The sequence below is a fragment of the Ostrea edulis genome, chromosome 5 (assembly GCF_947568905.1).
Source record: "Ostrea edulis chromosome 5, xbOstEdul1.1, whole genome shotgun sequence".
Taxonomy (NCBI): Eukaryota; Metazoa; Mollusca; class Bivalvia; order Ostreida; family Ostreidae; genus Ostrea; species Ostrea edulis.
Window position 1 is genome coordinate 78,112,398 of NC_079168.1, and position 22,911 is coordinate 78,135,308.

At 35.1% G+C, this 22,911-nt stretch overlaps 1 protein-coding gene across 1 annotated transcript in view; it reads right to left on the reverse strand.

Moving 5' to 3' along the window:
• The window catches only part of LOC125649879 (chromatin assembly factor 1 subunit A-like), a 35,033-nt gene extending 13,126 nt beyond the window's left edge, over positions 1-21,907 (reverse strand). Inside the window, exons 1-9 of the mRNA XM_056166334.1 lie at positions 21,434-21,907; positions 16,105-16,182; positions 15,320-16,017; positions 14,985-15,176; positions 13,256-13,332; positions 11,381-11,462; positions 11,152-11,226; positions 9,675-9,806; positions 8,082-8,161 (exon numbers count right to left, since the gene is read on the reverse strand). Coding sequence (XP_056022309.1) covers positions 8,082-8,161; positions 9,675-9,806; positions 11,152-11,226; positions 11,381-11,462; positions 13,256-13,332; positions 14,985-15,176; positions 15,320-16,017; positions 16,105-16,182; positions 21,434-21,470 — 1,451 coding nt within the window. The 5' untranslated portion in view covers positions 21,471-21,907. The remainder of the gene's footprint in view (positions 1-8,081; positions 8,162-9,674; positions 9,807-11,151; positions 11,227-11,380; positions 11,463-13,255; positions 13,333-14,984; positions 15,177-15,319; positions 16,018-16,104; positions 16,183-21,433) is intronic.
• Between the last annotated feature and the right edge of the window lie 1,004 nt (positions 21,908-22,911).

A 22,911-nucleotide genomic window follows, 5' to 3' on the forward strand; every position in this document is an offset into this window, starting at 1 on the left:
CTGATTATCTCCCCTTGTTAAAGGGTCACATCCCTCTATTTAGTATGTATGAAAGCCCTTGGGCCAATGATACCCTGTAACAAATTTGAAAAAAATTGGCCAAGGGGTTCTTGAGTTATAGCCCTTTTTCTAAAAAGTTTATGCACACCGCACAAATGGCCATAGCATTAGCTCTTTGAGCCTTCGGCTCAGAAGAGCTAAAAATGGCATGTAACACACTGTTTTGTCATGGTATACCCACATATCAAATGCCTGTGTAAAATGACGAAAAAGATATGGCCCGGACAAACTTTGTATGAAAAGAATTCACATTTAAAACTTCTGGGAAGGTGAGACATAATGATACATTCCTGACTTAGCGCAGACTACTGGCACATCCCAAATTTATTGCTTAGTCCCGAATAACAGCACATCTCCAACTAGTGACACAGTCCTGAATAATGGCATAGATCCGTCTGATGATGTAGTCCCCCGACTAATGAGGCGACCATGACTACTAATACACGAATACTAATGCAGCGACCCTGACTACTAATACACGAATACTAATGCAGCGACACTGACTACTAATACACGAATACTAATGCAGCCCTTACTAATGAGGCGACCCTGACTATTAATATACAAATACTAATGCAGCCCTTACAAATGAGGCGACCCAACTACTAATATATGAATACTGATGATACAGCCGCGATTGATGATACAGCCCTGACTACCGGTAATCATACAATCTCAACTAATTATATGCTAGTGACAGTAAAAGAATTTTTTTCTAGAAATTCCTCAAGAAGCACAATCAAATCTGTTAGGCCAAGTAAAATTAATTAGTAGATTATCATTCAAACTTCACAAAAAAATGGGGCGGGTGGGAGGATTTTATTTTTTATTTTTCGCCATGGTATTCTTGACCTCGAAAATGCCTTCTCTCATTGAGAAAAGGCTTTATAAATCATAATTACATGTGTATTTGGGTTTCTAAAAGGCAAAATGAAACAAAGTACGTTTACGATACCGGACCGGACATAAAAATATCCGGAAATCGTAATTTTGAAAAATAAAAAAATCGGGGTGGGGCGATTTTCAAGGGTCGGGCGAGAATGATAATCTACTAATTAATTTTACTTGGCCTTATCAATGAAAATTGGTCATTACAAAATTTTAATGATTTCCCTATTTCTCAGATCTGATTTTGCAAGCAAACAAAAAAAGCTGATTTAAAGGGACTGGTTCACGATTTGTGAAGAAAATATTTTTCATTTTTGATGTTAAACATTAAAAATATAAATCCTTTAATGTTGACAGCAAAAATTTTGACCTTCGGAATGCAAGAATAAAAGTAATATTTAGCCTTAAATTTGTGTTATGTAAACAAAGACTCAAGTCTTTTAATGTATACAAACAAACTAGTAAAATATTAATTTTGTAATATAAAGCATCTTAATAGTCACAAATTTGAACATTTAGATGACACATTTTACCCAAAGAATGCTTGAAATGTGAAAGATATGATAAACTTGGATCAAAATCCATTTCTTTTGAAAATTTTGTAACCAATAACATACCGCAATCTTTGTTTACAAAACAAATAATAAACTCTCTTAAATAAGCTTCTGTTATAATGTATAACCTAAATTTTTATGTGAAATCTTTTAAACACATCAGTCAGTCGATTTTAATCATTAGAAGTGAAAAACAAAATTTTGGGGGAAATCGTGAATCAGTCCCTTTAAAGATCACCCCTAATAGGCAGGGGGTCTGGGGGCCGCCTAGGCCCCTGAAGCTTTGGGGTAAATGGTGCAAAATCCTGCATTCTGATTATTTCCTGGCACTTCTTTTTCACCTTCAAATTGTCTATTTCTTATACAAAACTTTTATGTTACATATACTTTCTTAATTACATGTTTTCTTTACCCCTAGATTATTACAGCAATAATAATTGATATGAATTCATGTATCAATGTAAAAGTGGATTTTAATCAACATAGGATTACCTTATTACATAGACACAATAATTTACATGCATTCACAAATATGCGTGACTGTATTCTTGCAGCATTCCAATTCTTAATCCACTTTCTATTTTGTTTCCTAATTTCAGCTACTGTCAGTACACTGATCTGACATGTTTGATGTGAGTCAGTCTAACCTTTTTTGAAGCTTTGTTATAATTTCTTAGCCTTCCTCTTGGTTTAGATAACTCTTAAGTTAACTGAGAAAGTAACAAGAGATGTTTGTAAAACACATATGCCCCCCATGGTGCAGAATTGAAAAGGGTTATACACACACACATCATTTGATTGAGAGTAGTATTATCAATTCAAAATATTGAGCAGACAATATCTTTCTATGTCAAGAGTGGATTGACCATGTGACCTAAAAATCAATAGGGGTCATCAACTCCTGAAGATGTACCAGTGTACCAAGTTTGATGTCTGTCAAGCAAAGGGTTCTCAAGATATTGAACGGACAGTATATTCCTATGTCCAATTTGACCCTTGACTTTTGACCATGTGACCTTAAAATAATTAGTAGTCATCTTCTCCTGAAGATGTACCAGTGTACCAAGTTTGATGTCTGTCAAGCAAAGGGTTCTCAAGATATTGAGCGGACAGTATATTCCTATGTACAGTTTAACCCTTGACCTTTGACCACGCGACCTCAAAATCAATAGGTGTCATCTTCTCCTAAAGATGTACCAGTAGGTGTACCAAGTTTAATGTCTGTCAAGCAAAGGGTTCTCAAGATATGGAGCGGACAGTATATTCCTATGTACAGTTTAACCCTTGACCTTTGACCACGCGACCTCAAAATCAATAGGTGTCATCTTCTCCTAAAGATGTACCAGTAGGTGTACCAAGTTTAATGTCTGTCAAGCAAAGGGTTCTCAAGATATGGAGCAGACAGTATATTACAATGTCCAGTTTGACCCTTGACCTTTGACCATGTGATCTGAAAATCAATAGGGGTCGTCTTCTCCTGAAGACGTACCAGTGTACCACGTTTGATGTCTGTCAAGCAAAGGGTTCTCAAGATATTGAACGGACAGTATATTCCTATGTCCAGTTTGACCCTTGACCTTTAAACATATGACCTCAAAATAAATAGGGATAATTTTCTCCTGAAGATGTACAGTGGACCAAGTTTGATGTCTGCCAAGTGAAGGGTTCTCAAAATATTGAACGGACAGTATATTCCTGTCTGGTGTGACCCTTGACCTTTGACCATGTGACCTCAAAATCAATAGTGGTCATCTTCTCCTGAAGTCGTATCAGTGTACCAAGTTTGATGTCTGTCAAGAAAAGGGTTCTCAAGATACTGAGCAGACAGTATATTCCCATGTTAAGTTTGACCATTGACCTTTGACCATGTGACCTCAAAATCAATAGGGGTCATCTTCTCTTGAAGATGTACCAGTGTATGAAGTTTGATGTCTGTCAAGCAAAGGGTTCTCGAGATATTTAACGGACAGTATATTCCTATGTCCAGTTTGACCCTTGACCTTTGACGATGTGACCTCAAAATCAATGGGGGTCATCTTCTTCTGAAGATGTACTGGCATACCAAGTTTGATGTCTGTCAAGCAAAGGGTTCTCTAGACATTGAATGGTCAGTATATTCCTATGCCCAGTTTGACCCTTGACCTTTGACCATATGACCTCAAAATCAATAGGGGTCATCTACTCCTTAGGATGTACCAGTGTGCCAAGTTTGATGTCTTTCAAGCAAAGGGTTCTCAAGATATTAAGCGGACATTATATTCCTGCAAAGGGTTCTCAAGATATTAAGCGGACATTATATTCCTATGTCCAGAGTAGATTGACCCTTGACCTTTGGACCTGAAAAACAATAGGGATCCTCTTCTACTCATAACTAACCCACATATGAAATATCATTATCATCAAGTGAATGGTTCTCAAGATATTGAGCGGACAACACATGGTCTACAGACCGACCGACCGACAGGTGCAAAACAATATGCCCCCTCTTTTTCAAAGGGGGGCATAAAAATGATATTATGAGCTATCTTCACAGCAATTACCATAACAGAGGAAATTAAGAAAATTCAGGTTATAAAAGTTGGGAGATGTTTACATAGTGCCTTTATAACATATTAATCATGAAGTATTGCTAAATGAGGTGAATAAGGGGGAATTACGGATGATATGACTGTTTTACTTTGTTTTCTCATGAAAGGTACTGTACACTTATTGGAGGTAAGAATAAGACTTTAAAATATATTAGGGAGACGAATTTCGGTTCCCGCAAGAAGGTACTGATAAATCCCTGTTTATTGTTATCGTAAATTAATGGACTTATATTATTTTGTAGTTACTAGAAAAGCTTTGATTGGCTCTACTAGATTTCATGCAATTTTTTTGTTGATGTACTGTTCCAGTGCCAACCATCTACGTGACGAGTAATTGATTTCTTCATGGCATAATTGGCAAAAGCCCTTCCCGCTAACATCAATCATCGTTCACCTTTTCTCCATGGGGTTTTGATACCTTAATCGACTTCTTAAACACTTTTATTCGTAGAATTTTGGCATCCATTACGGATTTTTACGACAACCAACATTCTCAGTTAAACTACCAATGATTGGATAAACATACACTACTAGCTCCAAGAACCAATGAAATTGCGTGTTACCTCCAATGATGAAAGATAGTATAAAAGGATCTAAAATGGATTCACCGGACAAAAATGGTCATGTATATCTACTCTACAAAAGTGAAATACAAATTTATAAACGGATTGCACAAATTTAAAGAGCGGAATTCCGCTAAAAAGTGGAATAAAATCAGGTCTGATTTCTACATGAAGATACTTTAAAAAAAAAAATCAGTTAGATCAGAAGACCATTTTGTCAACTACATGGGTACATGAAAATATTGCAATTTTCAGAGACCTAGATGACTTGAACTGCTGACCGATAGTCAAAGAAGTACCAGCACTTTCAGAACACACCAGTCTTAATAAGGGCTGTTCCAGAAAGGTGGGGGTGGGGGGGTGGGGGGGTGGGGGTGTGTGTGTGTGTCGGGTGGCAAACGATATTTTTTTGTGTGGGTGGTCGTATTTTTTCATATTTTAATTGGTCCGTGGTTGGACTGTTAAAAATATTTATTATGGGTAGTGGGTAGTTTCTATTGTTTTATTTTGTGCCACGTGGGTGTTGAGTTTTCAGAATATTTTTATTGTCACTCTTGTCGTGTTGGTTACAAAACGTCGGAGGGAAAATTGAAAACGTGCTTTCGAAATGCTGCTTTCAAAATCGGAAGTAACATAGAACTATTCGAGTTGTCGCTCTTTGCAGCGCATAACTTTCCATTACGGCACTCTTCAAATTAGAGGCGCGTTTAGTAGGGTCCCTTTGGACGTGATGGCGGCGAACTCTGTTCTGTAAATTATTACAGTTTACAGTGCATCGATTTTGGGAATATTTTGAAACCAATAGGTATTCCGTTTTCTAATAAAAATAGGCAAACCTTAGTTGATTTATACAAGGGTACCGATGCGTTATATTTATCAGTCGGTGTGATGGTGATATAGAGGGCTCCATTAGAAGACGAACGATTCGTGGAAAAACATATCCATACCCATTTCATGATAATAGCATCGTTTGGACTCCCAGTCTTTCCAAGATTCCCGCCATAGATGCCTTTGATTGTTGATGTGACATCGTTTCTTCAGAACTACTGTGATACAATGTCGCACAGACATTACCGCGTCATTGACTAGAATGTTTGTCCCGAAAACCTCGCGAGATTTGTACCGTTTTCATTTTTAAAAATATTTTTGTGGTGGGTCTGGTTAGTTTTTTTTTTTATTAGATGGGTCATTGTAAAATGAGTTTATTAATTTGATGGGTCATGGGGTAATTTTTAATTTTTTTTTTTGAAGCTTGGGTATATACAAAAGGTGCCTCCCGACCCCCCCATGTATTTATTTCTGGAATAGCTCTAAGCTAAATTCTGATATTCAGCAACAGTATACAACAAGATGTGTTCTTAAAATTTCAATGCCCTCAAAAGTGCATACACTGATCAACGGCTTTACATAATATATACATGTATTAACATTAACTCATTCAGCCCCAGCTTTGTTATCTGAGATAAGCCCCAGCAGTGTTTTGCAGGGAGTGCCCCAGGCAAATTTTTTATCAGATTCCCTGCTGCTGCTGCTGAATTATCAGCAGAAATAGATAAATAGCCACTACTTCATTAATTATGCACATCTGTTTTTGAAATTTTCAGTTTAGAAAGAAGAATAAATGCTGATTCTAATCATATAAAATTTATTATCTTACCATAAAAAGTGTTTGTTCATTTCCCAAAAGAAAACAAAAATAAACAGTTTTCACCAACAAAAATTTTCATTTGTCACTGTTTATTGTCCATAAATGTTTGGAAAGTTGTCCAAATGGTAGTACAAATCTTGTTCAGGTGTAGAAACAATACCCATAACAACTGAACAACCAAGAAATGCACGCATTTCCTCAGGAGTTGTGTCGTACCATCCAGAGTTTGCTTTTGCTCTGATGCAGATTTGTGCATACGAGTTTGTTTCCTCGGAAATTGTCGTATAAAACTCGTCAGGAAATAATAAATTCAGGAAGTCTAACTCCTTTTTATCGGCCTCAAGTATTTGTGTGGGTCCAGGCTGCAGTCCACAGAATGCAGGAATGTTTATATCCCGTATATTGTCTGTCCAACGATTGTAATCTGCCAATACAATCTCGTCATCATCACTACTTTCACTTTCTGACTCGGGGTCGGATTCCGATTCAATATCGGACACTTAGAGGTCTGATCCTTTTTCTAAAGCATCATCCAAATTAAGTAGATGATAAATGTAGTTGTCTTCTGCATTTTCAATGTCTTTCAATTCAAATCCCTCAAATTCTTCGCTGCTATCGTCTTGTAAAATTTCTCGCAATACGTCCGCCATTTTCGATCGATATTTTAAACACATGTACCAAATTCCTTTATGTATAGCTATTTATATCGCATCTAAATAAAGAACACTTCACACAAAGACATCTTAACATGTCATTCATTGGTTGGCATAATCATGTGTACCCGGATTTTTCTAGTTTCGACCAATCAAAGCTTCTTTCACATACAGGTAAAACGACGAGTATAGTCGTCATCGGCCAGATAGGAGGGGAAAACCAGGACAACTATAGTCGTCACTGGGTAAACAGTGCACTAAAAATAGGACGAGTATACTCGTCAGTGGGGCTGAATGAGTTAAACGATATAATTAATTTGTACCAATCCTAGAGTCAAAACTCTGGGTTGCGAAATTCACCATTTTTTGTACATCCTTTTCTGCTATTCCTAAATATGCATTTAGAATTGATACGGTATCAGCAAACTTAAAGAAGTCCTTCAAATTGTTATAATAATTTTGGCACCACCCTTAACCAACCCTTACCCCTAGGATCATAAAATTTACAATTACATTTGCCTTCTAATTTTCTAAATATCCAATTAGTTTCAATTTTGTATCAATAACATTAAAACAGATATCATTTATATGTTTTGCACATATGCACTATATATACACCATGTTTGACCCCACCCTGGAGTCAGAACCTCTAATCTGGGGATCCTGAAAGTTAAGAGTTTTAGTAGAGGCCTTTCTGCTATACATTGTACATCACTATGCATTATTTTTTCTTACACATGTGCAATTGTAGAGAAGATTTTTGAAAATTGGTCAACTTTCGGCAGTTTTTGTCCCACTCCTAAGGCCCCAGGGGTGCAGGAGTCCTGAAATTTACAATTTAAGTCCATCTTGACCCAAACATGCTTCATACCAAATTTGAAAAGAATAGGAATGTTCAATTGTTAATGCATGACGGACCAGACTTTACTCAGATGACCTAAAATTTCATAAATGCAGGAGTACCCTGACCACAGGGGCAATACAAATAAAAGACTCAAAGAATTCTTTTTTAAAAGCTAAATGATAAAGTTACAAAGGCCACTGTCAGAATCCTATGGGTTTTCCCCTCAAAGATGGCAGTCAAGGGACATAACTGAAACAAAGTGTGGATTCAGCAATACAATTACCTGTCCTGTGTGCCCCTGTGCTTTGTCAGTCCGATTCTCCTCTTCTTCAGTTCTGACAGGTACAGATTTCTCGCATCCTCCTAACAAGAAAATTACCATAATAAGACACCCATCATACATTTTAAAGTGAAAATCATATGAACTGCAACACTTCACTCCTATTTACTTCACGAGGCACTTTAGCGATTCATGAAAGTATGCTGACGCGGAAGAGATGCAGTTCATAGTTCCTGAAATGTTCTACATTCCCACTCTCCATTCAGTTTTGCGTTCATTGTTCACCAACCGCTCACATTCATTACCAACAGTGTTCATTGTTTGCTCACCATGTATTCAATTCATTGTTTGCTCACCATGCGTTCAGTCTTTCTTCTTTGCAATGTCATTCAGAGGATTGATCTTTATAACGAGGACAAAATGGAAAGGAACACAACCGCAAGAGTAGAAGGAAACTTTCATATTACATCAGAGATATGAACTAAAAAGCATCAGGATTATCCTAATTCTAAGAAAACTTCAGTCCAGTACTATGTTACATCCTAAATTTCATAAATCGGTATCTAACTGATCATCAGAAATTTGTATTCCCCTTCACCCAAGGATGCTTTGTGCCAAGTTTGGTTGAAATTGGCCCAGTGGTTCTGGAGAAGAAGATGAAAATGCGAAAAGTTTACGCTGACGTTGTTGACAGATAAAGGACAATTTTTTATCTGTAAAGCTCACTTCTGGTGAGCTAGTAAAAATGAATATACATTAAAGTTTACGGATATTTCAAATTAAAAATAGGCTTCCATATAATATTCACCGATACAATTTAACTGTAGGTATAAATGTTATAAGTCAACAGATGAGTAGGTGCCAATTATGTATGAATAATCTTCATTAAAGATGTTTAAACAATTTCTTGAATTATCCAATTTAATTAATTTCCTTATCATTAATTCTAAATTGCTATTTGATTTATTGAATGCCTTTTTTTCTTCATGCAAGGAACATTCAACAGCATTTGAATTAACATAAATATATATGTGTAATTATGCAATGGTACATACATGTACAAATGTATCAGATATCTCATGATATTGATTTTAATGTACTCTGGTGATATAAGTACTGCAATAATCATTCATTCCTTGTAAATGCAAACATCTCTTTTCTTACTTGATTGTGAAATAAGTACGATGCGAAGAAAACATCTGTTCACTTTTTGCTCCTTTCATGTTTTGTGTTCATCGTTTTGCGTTCAACATTCACTCACTGTTCACTCTGAATTTGTTATAGAACATTTCAGGAACTGTACATTTCCAGGGATTGTACATTTCAGAGATTGCACCCCCATACACATTCAAAAATTAAATTTATTTTTCATATCTACTTCCATTTCTATCAGAATTCCTAGTAATTAAAATGGACGTACTATTTTATTTTGTTTTCAGCACCACATTCATGAGGAAATGGCTATCATTACAATTGGTAAAGATATCGACGGCAAAAACATTGGAAATGTAAATATATATCATTGATCTCCATGCAAGAACATAGAACCATCAGTGTTCTTGCCCTTGAATTGATATGCTGTCAGATTTCAAATACCTGATCTTTAAGACATTGATCAAGTTTTTCCTTTGATGTCAAATCCAACCCCTGTCTCCTTTTCTGAGGGGCCAGCAACATGTCTTTCTTAATCTCAAATGGCATAAACATCCCCACAGGTTCTCTGGTAATCTGTAAAAATAAAATAGGTGTTTCCCCTTGAATGATACATGTTCACATACATTTCTTGAGTAGTCAAAAGTGCCATAGCCGTCACTTTAATTTAGCAGTTGTTAAATTCCTCATGCGGTTATTCTATTTCTTCCAGACATCATTCATCAACTGTCACCAATTTTAAAGCTTTGATCTCCTACTGTGAAAATGGCCAACTAAAATTCTCCAGAAAGGCCAGTTTGGCCTTTGAAATTTTCGTTTTTTGGTCAATACGGCCAATCGTTTTCTAGTGTTTATCGGCCATGGGAAAATAACTGTTATCCGTCTTGGTTTGTCATAATATAATTATTTAATTGATTGTTTGGAAAGAAGATTTTGATTGGTTTTCGAAAAATTCTGTCCAATCAAAATTAAGATAAATTGGTGCCTCTGTTGATCTCGCCAAAATGGCCTATAATTTTTGTATCATTTAGGCCCTCTGTCCTATCAAATTGCATTCCAATCTGAATCACTCTGTATGTATGTTTGTATGTATGTATCAAGCAAACAAGATGTGTTTGTGAAACACAAATGCCACAGATAATGGCCAATTCCAAAGATGGCCAAGGTCACAAGGACAAATATCTTGGTAGCAGTAGAAAGATCTTGTCACAAGAAATGCTCATGCACAATATGAAAGCTCTAATATTTACCATTTAGAAGTTATGACCAATGCCAATTTTTTAAAAAGTAGATCAAAGGGTTTAGTACCAATGTAAAGGTCTTGTCACAAGGAATACTCATGTGAAATATTGAAGCTCTATCACTTACTGTTCAAAAGTTATTAGCAAGGTTAAAGTTTTCAAAAAGTAGGTCAAATTCCAAGGTCAAGGGTAAAAAATGTTGGTACCAACGGAAAGGTCTTGTCAAAAGGAATACTTATATGAAATATCAAAGCTCTATCACTTACTGTTCAAAACTTATTAGCAAGGTTAAGTTTTCAAAAAGTTGGTCAAACTCCCAAGGTCAAGGTTACAGGGTCAAAAATGTTGGTACCCAAGGAAAGGTCTTGTCACAAGGAATACTCATGTGAAATATCAAAGCTCTATCACTTACTGTTCAAAAGTTATTAGCAAGGTTAAAGTTTCAGACAGAATTACAGACAGGACAAAAACAATATGCCCCCAGATCTTTGATCTCGGGGGCATAAAAATGTGGCCTTTAGAGTGTCTACAAGCTCAGTGTTACACACATACTCACAGATAGTTCCATTATTACATATATACCCCCCTCATTGAATTACAAGGCGATAATACTTCGTACATGTACATTGATTATTCTTCATGGGATTTTATTCAATTTGAAATAATATTCACATCATTACCTTTGCTGTTGGGGAAGTTTTGGGTTTGATGAAGAAACTGGTGAAAGACTTCTTCAACTTTTGCTCTCTTTGTTTCTAGAAGATAAAATAAAAATCAGTTTCTAAACTAAAACAAATTCATTATATACAAAGTAATCTCTGCCTCTCACCAGAATGTCTAAATTAGAATCAATTTAATTTCATCTCACAATGAAGAATTTGATTCATTAAAACATTCAGTATTGAGCACCTTCTCCTCCTCTTCTTTCTGTTTTTCTTCTTCTTTCATTCTTTTTTCTTCTTCCTTTTTCTTCTTCTCTTCTAATTTTGCTCTTTACAACACAAATTCAATTAAAACAAAGAAGTAGGTACAGTTTCTACAGTCATCTGGCCCAAAATATTGATGATTTCACTTGGAGCTCAAATCCTGGCATTCAATTAAGGAATAGTTTAGCAAACCCAAAATTCACTCAGTTTGATCAGCAAAATGATTTGTGTCATATGATGAGAGCTTGAAGTTGGCATAAAATTGCAAAAATGCTATTTTCAATGAAAATATCCACAAATTCAGGTGGTTTTCCATTTATAAAACATACAGCGCATGCGTCGAGCAAATTCATATTGAAACATGTTTTTCATCTCAAAATAATACACAATATATATCATTTTCATTTTGCTCGACAAATGCGCACATCTTTTCCTGAGCAATAATTTGTATGACATTTGACAGTTTTCAGGCTTATTTTGAGAAAAAGGCGGGAAATGTCTTATTCATGATGTCATAATGCTATCCATTTAGGACTATCATTCTGATTTTGTTGACATAGTATACCTGGCATTTATTTTAATTTCTTAAAACGCTGATTAAGGTTAATTCCAGACACATTTTATAGAGAGAATTTTTTTTTAGGCCTTTTTATGTATACAACCGTACCTTGTTCTTTGCAGCTAAGACTCACACTAGTCTGCATGTGTATCTGTATTTAACTTCATATACATGTACATGCTAGTGTTTGAATTTTAAAATCCTGTTCCAGTACACAATTTTCTAATGCAGCGTTTTTTTCCTATCCACTGGTACCGGTACTGATTCTATTGGGTAAAATAGCGTCAAAAGCGAACAAATTGGGAATTTTCTACCAATGTATCGGCAAATGATTTCAACTATAAGAAAGGGAAAAAAAAGAACAAATAACAAAGTATTCATCTCTTTACAAACTTTTTTACGGTAATATTTCCTGTTGTGAGACAAGGAATCGTCGTAGGCTCGTTTTAGAATAATCGTAGCTGACTACAACACGCACACTGCCATGATTTGTGCTTTCGATTTAATACCGGAAGTGAACATTTTAGTTAACTCGTACGTTTCAGACTAAGTAAATTACAATCTCAGCTGTCTATTTTTCATCAATTGAATTGGGAATTTTTAGTCTCAAAATTGGAAAAAATCAACGGTTTTTGGCATTGGGAATGGTACCAGTTATATAAGGGAAAAAAACGCTGTAATGTTAGTAGCAAGATTAAACTAGAGATTATTTTTATGAAAAACAAATGTCTCCCAAGCTCCCCAAATTGAAAGTGCTCCAAATGAAACCTCCTCCCCTGCATGGTATAGAGGAGAAAGCATGAGAAGGAACAGACGTTAAGAACTCCGATAAGCCACATAGAAGAGTTCACAAACATTTTACACCATCCACCCCTCAGATCCACTATAACTTTAGGGATAACAATTGAATCCTCCTGTATCTGCAATATGCACATCTGCAAATGGCATTGAAATATTGTACAAAATTTCAAGTCTATCAGATAAGTAATAAAGGAGGAACAGCGTTCATGAGCTATTTTACAGCCTTCACCCCTCTTAAATCCATTTAACGTTTAGGAAAATAATTCGATCTTCCTGTTTCGACAATATGCACATCTACAAATGGCAATGAAGCATTGTACAAAGTTTAAATCTAGCGGATAAGCCATGTAGGAGAAGTGTTCACAAGATTTTGTGACAGACAAGCGGATGAACAGAAAGTACAAAAACAATATGTCTATCCCTGGAAGAGGGGAGACATAATTCCCGAGCTTTCTACCACTAAACCTATGACTTCAAACAATGGACTGCAATACTTACTCCAGTATTTCCTGTTTTTTCTTTTTTTCTTCTTCTTTCTGAGCCAACTTTTCTTGTCTTTCTTTTTCTTTCTTTTGCTACATTAAACAAAAAAGTATAATTCTGTATAAGCAATAAAACTTCACAAAATCAAAATGTCTGAAGAGTATTCCAGACCAGTTTTCCTTGTCATCTAGTGAGAAACATTCCATGCCTTTACACGTAATCCCCCTTTTAAATGACCTTTACTGTCAGGGAAATGTCTAGAATCCATGCTTTACAAACCACTCTGAATATTCTACTTTCAATGCTTATGACCTTTTCTAAGATACATATTGCCACAAGTAATCTGTCTCAGTAGTGATGGGCAATCGGACCTAAAACCATAATCATTTAATCAGTAATAATCGGACACATGTAATCGATTAATAATCGATTAGAATAGGAATTGTCATTTTAAGTGTTTTCCCCTCAAAATAGATAACACAATCATTAAACGTATGGAAACAACAATTTGAATTCTTCTTTGTTTCATTTGTTCACAGGTAAATAAATCAGAATTTCAATATATCAAATAATGGAATTTATTTATAATATATTTCAATGTATCAAAGATATCAGAGATATACTCCTTTATTTGACTGCTGAATGTCGTTGTTACGTCAATTTTATCGTAAATAAGTTTTAAAATCATATCAATCATTATATTATCTTTATTTTACACATCTAATTTTCTTTAACCTTTTAAAATTTTCAACTATTCTATCCATATCATCATTGCCATAACTCTTTGTTACGTCTTATGTATATAATTCACATCGAATGTTTATTTTTTCCAAATATGTTGTCCTTTCATAATTTTATTATTGGGAAAAGTGCAAGCTAAATTGGGAAAAAATTGGCAATTTTTAGGAGGGGAAAGGGCCGAACTTCGGACCCAAAATGGGCCTTAAAAATCACTGATTTTAAACCAACACTATTATCTATCAACTTCTTCCATTAGTCTACCATGAATTACACATACTGCAAGCAGAGAGTATCAACACCTACTGTCTCTTGTTTCAAAGTTATGGACTGGACACAATACGGAACTTTGGGGATGTGCCAGAATGACCGATTATATTTGACGTTCACACACCACGGTCATGTGATAATAACCAATTGTAGGGCAAAGTTGACAACGATACAAATGGTGTTTAGCTAGCAGACGGTCCGTAAAGAGCTATGCGCAGTCCCACGTTTATGATCCTAGTCACCATTGGTGCTTAGTACCTGGGTGTAAATTTGATGGAGGGGAAAAGGCGCATTTAGACGTTTATCATTGGATGAAAGGCGCGAGATTTTACAGATATCCTCAAGATATTCCCTACATTTATTTCCCTCACCAACTGCCGTATTTTAATCAAATGCATTTTCCTATAAAATGGTTGTAGTAATTCCTTTCTTTCAAAGATAGCATTCAAATGCAGGAATATGATAGCAATTGAAGAATTCCATGCTTGTTTACCTAGTTGTTATTGTAATCCGAAAGTGACATGCCTTACAAATGACGTTTAACGCGCGATAAAAGTCAAGTGGATCCGTATCTCGAAAGTCCCGTATTGCACAGACATGTCATTTCGCATTTAGACAGGGTTAATTCCTAAATGTGCCCCCCCCCCCCCCCCCCCCAATTCCTTTGTAATGAGTATGATAAGTTTAAAGCACTAAAACCTGATCATCCTTTATACATATAGGCAATACAACATACTTTTTCATCCTGTCTCTGTCTTTCCTTTTCTGCCTTGGCTTCCTCACGCTCTTTTTTCTGTCTTTCCTTCTCGCGCTCTTTGTCCAGTCTCTCTTGTTCCTTCTTCTGTTTTTTTTCCTGCAACATCCTTTCTTTCTCGTCTTTAACTTTTTGTCTTGAGGCTTCTCTTTCTTTTCGTTTAGCATCAGACAGCTGCAAAATTTGAAAAAATTTAATGAGAAAGGCGTTATTTTCACATTTTTACTTTCAACTTTTCCAGTTAAGCATTCAATTTCATTTCATGTTTAGCAACATGCATATATATCTGATTCAAGTTTTAAAATGTCTTAATTGACCTTCCTCGGAGCTCGTTTGACAGTATTGGGTGTACTATCACTGCAGCTGATGTCCGAGACAGAATCTGATAATTTAGACGTGGGTGTCTTTAGGAGAGTATCTGAGACCTTGCCCTTTGATGGTGTCGCACAAACTGGACTGGTAGAGCAACTTTCTGAATCTTCCTCCAATTTCTCCTCTTTTGCAGATTTAGAATCAAGCTCCATAGCATCATGCTCTGCGGGTTCTTCCTGTTCTTCCCCCGCGGAAACCTCTTCCATTGAACTAGAGGCCTCTTTGGGAATGTTTTCTTTCTCTTCATCAGATTCATCACTCTCAATACATATGGGGGACTTGGCACTCTTTTGTTCCATGGAATCTATACCATCATTGGTAGATGAGATCTCCTCCTGTGATGCCTTACACACAAACCTCTCCAGGGTGTTACGAATTCGGTTTCTCTTGGTCTGATGATCAGCTTCTGAACTAGAGCTCACCTCAGACTCATTGATTTCTCCTATAGATTTTGTCTGAGACTTCGGAGTTTTGGAGCTGACCTCCGACTCATTGATTTCTACTACAGTTTTTGTCTTGGGAGTTTTAGAAAGTTTCGGACTTTGTGATTCACTATCTGATAGTTTTCGTTTTTTAGAACTTGCGGATGTGCTTCCTATTCCGGTCTTTGATATAACATCCACAGGTTTGAATGGTAAACGACCTGTAAATGAGTAAAGATCAATCATTAACCATTTCTCAACTTCAGAGTCAACAAACCAATTCTTATTAAATCACTCTGCACTGTGACCTTGTTTCATCTGCTTTAGATCTAGCTGTCTCAGCTTCTTCATTGGGGGACTTCCATCGTTTCTTTTAAGTACATCACCTAAGGAAAGTAATATATTATTAAAACCTTGTTTTAGTATTTCATTTTGTCTGAAATTTCCATTTTTTCCAATAAAAACTGGTACAAATTCCAGGGTTGGTGTAATAATTTGAGATCAGTCATTTATCTCAAGACTAGTAACCCTCAGTTAATGTTATGTTTTAAAAACATGATGTGTTCGTGAAACATTAATGCCCTCATATAAATTTTGACCATTTCATTTCAACTTCTAATTAAAATACTGGCGACTCGAGATGGCTCGAACTTCGATCTCTCAAAGTTCCCGGTCTCTCTCAGTGAAATCATGGTCTTGATTTTCTCTCTCTATATAACAAAACAAATTTACTATCGATCTCTCGAAGTTCTTGATTTCTCAAAGTGAAGAAGTTGGGTCCCGTAAAACACATTTCATTGTTTTTCACTGGAGATCTCTTGAAGTGGTGGTAGTGTATACCCACTGTTACCCAAGCATGTAATTTCTGATTGGGCCTTACCTGGATTTTGCTGAATGTGGGAGGGGTAATTAAGTGTTTACATAGGGGAAACATCACTGGTGCTTATTTGTGGAGGTGACATACTTGAGTATATAATTGGCTAATTGGTCAGTTTACACCTTGCACTGGGGTTTTGTGTCATGATGATTAAAATTATATATAATCCCACTATGAATAAAATCTATACTTTGTTTTGAGAGAGTAAATTTTATACATAATTTAGAGATCTACAGTCTGTTAAATTTCTAGAGTTTGTTTTTTGTGTCAAGTTACTCTAAAACATCATTTTACTCTTTCGTTAGAATTTTTGCTTTGGGTAAAGCGACATCGGAACTTGGTTTTGTATGCCTATCTAATCATGATTAAAGAACAAATAAATACATAAACTTTGAAATGTTTTTATTAATGCAAAATAAGGTTTTTTATTTTGATATCAAAGTACCTGACAAATATGAAGGAAAACATGTCAAAATGATATCATATGATCTTGTTGGTATACATTTCCGGTTACTGTAAAATCTGAACCATGCCGGCGGACCTTCAATTTCCATCTCTCGAAGTTTTTATCAAGGTCTCTTGAAGTTCCGTGTTATTGAAAGTCACCTGTATATTAATTTATTCGATATGTCTTTTTCTAATTGGTCCATGGAATTAGTAGAAACCCGACACACAAGGTAATTACCAACAAGAGGCACATGGGCCACATCGCTCACCTTGGCCCATATCTTAAGATTTTCCACGTATATTCGCATGTAAAACTTTGGTCCCTACTGTTTGTCCAACCTACTCACAGGGGCCATGATTTTTACAAACTTGAATCTACAGTTATGTCAGGAAGCTTTCATGTAAACATAAACTTCTTTGGCCCAATGAATCTTGAGAAGATTTTTATAAAGATTTTCTCTATGTAAACTTTTCTGGCCCAGTGATTCTTCAGAAGAAGATTTTTAATGATTTTCCCTATTTATTTGTATGTAAAACTTTGATCCCCTATTGTGGCTGCATGCTACCCCACGGGGACATGATTTTAACAAACCTCAATCTGCACTTTGTTAGGAAGCTTTCATATAAATTTGTGTTTTCCTAGTCCAGTGGTTCTTGAGAAGATTTTTAAAGATTTTCTCCCTATATATTTGTATGTAAAACTTTGATCCCCTATTCAGTGTTGTGGCCCCATCCTATCCCCGGGGGACATGATTTTAACAAAATTTATTCTGTACAATGTTGGGATGCATTCATGTAAATTTCTACTTTCCTGGCCCAGTAGTTCTTGAGAAGAAGGCTTTTAAAGATTTTCAAAAGGTCATTTGGAGCGACAATTTCTAGAAAATTATCGGTCCAGCGAAAATTTTACCAGCTTTACTGGCCCTTATTTCTTCCCCCTACAGACCCTAAACAAGATGTGTTTGTGAAAACAAATGCCCCCGATAATGGCCAATTCCAAAGATGGCCAAGGTCACAAGGGCAAATATCTTGGTACCAGTAGAAAGATCTTATCAAAAGAAATGCTCTGTACAATATGAAAGCTCTAATATTTACCATTTAAAAGTTATGACCAATGTAAAATAAAAATTAAAAGTAGGTTAAATGTCAAGGTCCAAAGGTTTAATACCAACGGAAAGGTCTTGTAACAAGGAATACTCATGTGAAATATCAACGCTCTATCACTTACCGTTCAAAAGTTATTAGCAAGGTTAAAGTTTTCAAAAAGTAGGTCAAACTCCCAAGGTCAAAAATGTTGGTACCCACGGAAAGGTCTTGTCACAAGGAATACTCAAGTGAAATATCAAAGCTCTATCACATACTGTTCAAAAGTTATTAGCAAGGTTAAAGTTTCAGACAGAATGACAGAAAGGACAAAAACAATATGCTCCCCCCCCCCCCCCATCTTCGGGGCATAAAAATTAATGATACATTGGTGTTTTTGGTACTTTCTGTGGTATATTTTAACACACTTTAGTAGAGATGTTAGGAAACAAATCTTAGGTCTCTAAAGTTATATAATGAATTTGTTATTCAGCTGTCAGATTAGGCATGTGCATATTAAAAATTGTGTACACAACAATTAAGCCTTATTGTTTTTGTTTTGATAATCAGTAAGAGGTGTTTATGAAAAAGTGAGCTCATTAATTATTGTAAAAACATTGTTATTCAAGTTTGTACAGCACTCACTGTAAAAATGTGTCCATTAATCATTGTGAAAACTCTTTTGTTAAAAACCTTTAGAGTTTTGAGCATAACTGCTTTGTTTATACAATCTTTGATCATTAATTGCAAGAATAACATCTTTTATTGAACACCAAAAAAAATTTAACTCAGCATCAGCTAACTATTGAATTATTTTTTTTTAAAGAAAACTCCAGAAGTTTAAAGAATTGCCCATAGTTTAGGAGTATTTTTTTTATCTACTGAAACCAAGGATATATAACTTAATCTTCAAAATGGTCTGTCCTTAAACCAATTCAGAAAGTTAACTTGGAAAAATAGTTCAAAGACAGGGAAGGATTGGTAATGGGACAAATCAACTATAAAGGGACGGATTGATAATGGGACAGATAGTCTAGAAATCTTTGGCAATTACCTGGTGTCTCTGCAAATTCCATGGACCCTGTCTAATATCTGTGATAGAGGCATGTTCAGTGTTCTGTTGAACGCTTGGGTGGGTACACGATGTATACATATATACTATAGATTAGCTAGGTAAATATGAATAAAAGTGTAAAAAAAATTTATATCAGCCATTGGTATACATTAAACTGACCATATCAAGAATAAAATTTGATTGAATTAGGCCATTAGATTAAATATGAAATCATCTTGTATTTCCTCTTCTGCATGGGTGATATTCTAATCAAAGGAAAATGGTGATTATTGATTTTCATTTGAACTAATTTATAATTAAATACTAATAAAACTTATTAATATTGTGTGTCCCTGCAGTTTGGGTGTGAAAAGTATTTGTACCCACCACGTATGGACGATAGTATTTTTTGTGTCTCACTGTGCTCAAGAGTTCCACAGGGGAAAGAACTATTGGGCAACTCGGAAATTGTGTATTGACACGTTTCCATAGATTTAAAAAATATTAATAACGTTTCCAATTTTCATTCAATATTTTATTTAAAACTGATTTTTTAAAACCGATTTTGGGTCCGAATACTGACTCCCCCCCCCCCCCCCCCCCCAAAAATTAACAATTTTTTCCCCATTCAACTTGCACTTTTCCCAATAATAACAATTGGTGAAACCATATTTGTTAGAAAATAAGTTCTATGTGAATAGTCTATTGTTTAAACACGACGTGACAAATACACATCAATACGCCGGTTTCGAGATACACTCGAATTATTTCCCTTTGGGAAATTCTTTTGCATAGTGAGGCGCGAAACAATTTGTTTACACGCGGGAGTGGGACTAATATTCATCACAGCGTAAGTGAATGTACTCGGTGAGTTTCTCATACACTGTTAGATTACCCGAATTCGACTTATATACACAAACTGAGTAAGTTATAAGTATTTAGGGAGTAATTAAATACATAGAATTCTTATCATATCACGTTATTTCGTTGGTCATAAATACCACATCTAAGATATTACTTGCAAATACGGCATTGTTTTTAATGTTTCCACTTTAGTAAAACATTTCTTTTGATAGTATTTTGTATTTCCCACATTTACATATCATAAGAGAAGCCGATTTTATTACATTTCATCGTCTTCCTCGTTGACTGTAGGTACAGGAGTCGGCAATTTTATCAATAAAGTAGAAATATATGAGAAATGGGCATAAATACTACCACTGAGCTTCGCGAGCATAGCAAGCGCTCGTGAAGCTCAGTGGTAGTATTTATGCCCATTTCTCATATATTTCTACTTTATTGATAAAATTGCCGACTGCTGTGCTGTAGGTCCACTCTGTCCCACTTACTCATTCAAAGTTCCACTAAATGTACCTCCTACACAGAAGAGTTCGTATCTCGAAACCGGTGTATTCTAGATGATTTAGACAGAATGATTGAAAATTTTAAGAGCATAAAGAAAGAAAGTTGAATATGTAAAATAAATGAAGGATGATATCAATTTGTGTTTGATTACTTGTTTGATATGATATATTTAGCTTATTGACAATAATACTCGTTTTTCCCAATGACAAACATGTAAATTTTTTCCAATTCGAAAGCCACAACAGGATCCCTTTGGAAAATGTTGAAAAATCACTGTAAAAAATTTGAACTTCTGAATTGTTTAGAGTTAGACATGTTTTATTAGATGTTCTGTTGCTCATACTCAAAGCGAAATTTGGACTTGAGAATAGATCTATATCTTAATTGCAAACAAAACACATTTTTAATAATTCCAGGAAAAATCACTTAAAATAATTGAAAGCTTATATCACTCTTTCAATGGTGAAATCATACTTCATAAGAGGTGTTTTAACGAGCCATTGAATAAAATTTTGGTGTATTGAGCTAACTTAAAAACATTCGCTGACTCAGTAAAAGGCCTATTTTGTGGAAGAAAAAAGAAGTATCGTCTCCAACTTTTCCGTTCTTTGTAAAAACGTCAGTTAGTTTAACTACATTATCACTACACAACCACACCATGGTACTGCATAACAGATAATTCTAGTTTTCCCGGTACTTCTCTGAGAAATGAAGGTGCTCTTCATGCCCATTGTTTACATTGTCGATAACAAATAATGAATATTATAATAATCAAATTAATCACAAAAGTCATAATTGTATCATATTATACCATCTTTCATGATGGATTCTGTATCCACTTGATCCATTCCAAACCACTGGTGTACCCGAGCAGAGATTACTCTTAAGAAATCTTAATGCAGTCAGCTGGATGAAACCCAAAGAGGTTTGTAGTTGGCGGGAAATGTAGCGCGCTTGCTACGGACAAAATATTTTTTATATTGTTGGTAAAAAAGGGAAAAAAGATGTATTTCACTTTTGTAGCAAATTTCTTATTGAAATGACTATCTATTAATTCATAATTATAAATTGAAGCTTTTTAAAATTTATAATTCGGATAAAAACGGATAAATTTCAACGCGCGACCACTCGCGCATTACAAAGTTCTGTCAATGCAAGACGGTATTATATCGATCAACTTCACGGAAAAGGCCAAGTGCTTTTGATCATATCTATGGTTCAAATTAAAAAAAAAATCCATATATTTATGTACATATACCCCCCTCTCTCTGATTTAAAAATCATCACATAATCAACGAAAACGATCAGTTCCTTTTCATAGTTAGGCCTTTATCATTCTCTCTCTCTCTCAGATAGTAAAATTTTCGGGAAAGATTTGTCGCTTCCTCATGACATATGTTCATGTTTAAGAAGAGGGGGAAAAAGAAAGAAAACTAGCACTATAACTGACACTAAATCTACACTGCAAATCACATGTTTATTGTTTTTGGTTTCCTAAGCGAGTTAAGACACGCCCTATTCGTCCAATGGCAGGGCCGTAAGTAGGGTTCTAAATCAGGGGAGGCAGGGGATTGGGGGCCGCCGATTGACTTTACGACTGAAAATGACACTTTTTAAATCCCAATTTATCATGTTTGTGTTTCATTTGTACTATGTAAAGAATCGTAATATGGTGTCAAAGACAAAGGTGCTTGTCTTCATTTTAAACATATATCCTATAATATAACATTTATATAATTTTATTTTCTTTTTTGCCAAAAAATCAGACGAGGCAGTTGCCTCGTCTGCCTCATCGGCAGTTACGGCCCTGAATGGGCTGATTCTAAGGCACGCCGTTTTTACAATTATTCCTCTTTAGAGATATCTCATAAATTTTATATCTCATAAAACTTAAAAGATATTTTCTAAAGTTTATTAGATATCTTATATTCGGCATTATCATGTTATTTGATTCGCGATAAAGTGTGAGAGTTATTTGCTCTTTAAATTTGGTTTATTCCGTTAAATTACTATAGGAATATGCAAATTTTCAAACATTTGCATATGGCACAGGTGAAATAAGTATAAATTAAAACAACCTTGTAGTGGAGGTGGTGGGGGATGGTGGGGTTGTTATCTTAATATAACAATATAATAATATCGTTAAATTAAATTAATTTTGTAAGATATCTTATATATTGTATAGGATATCTCATAAATGAATTTTTATAAGATATCTCTTAAACTTTATAAGATATCTTATAACTCTTATATCTTATTAAAAAAGTTTATGAAGTGTCTCATTTAGTT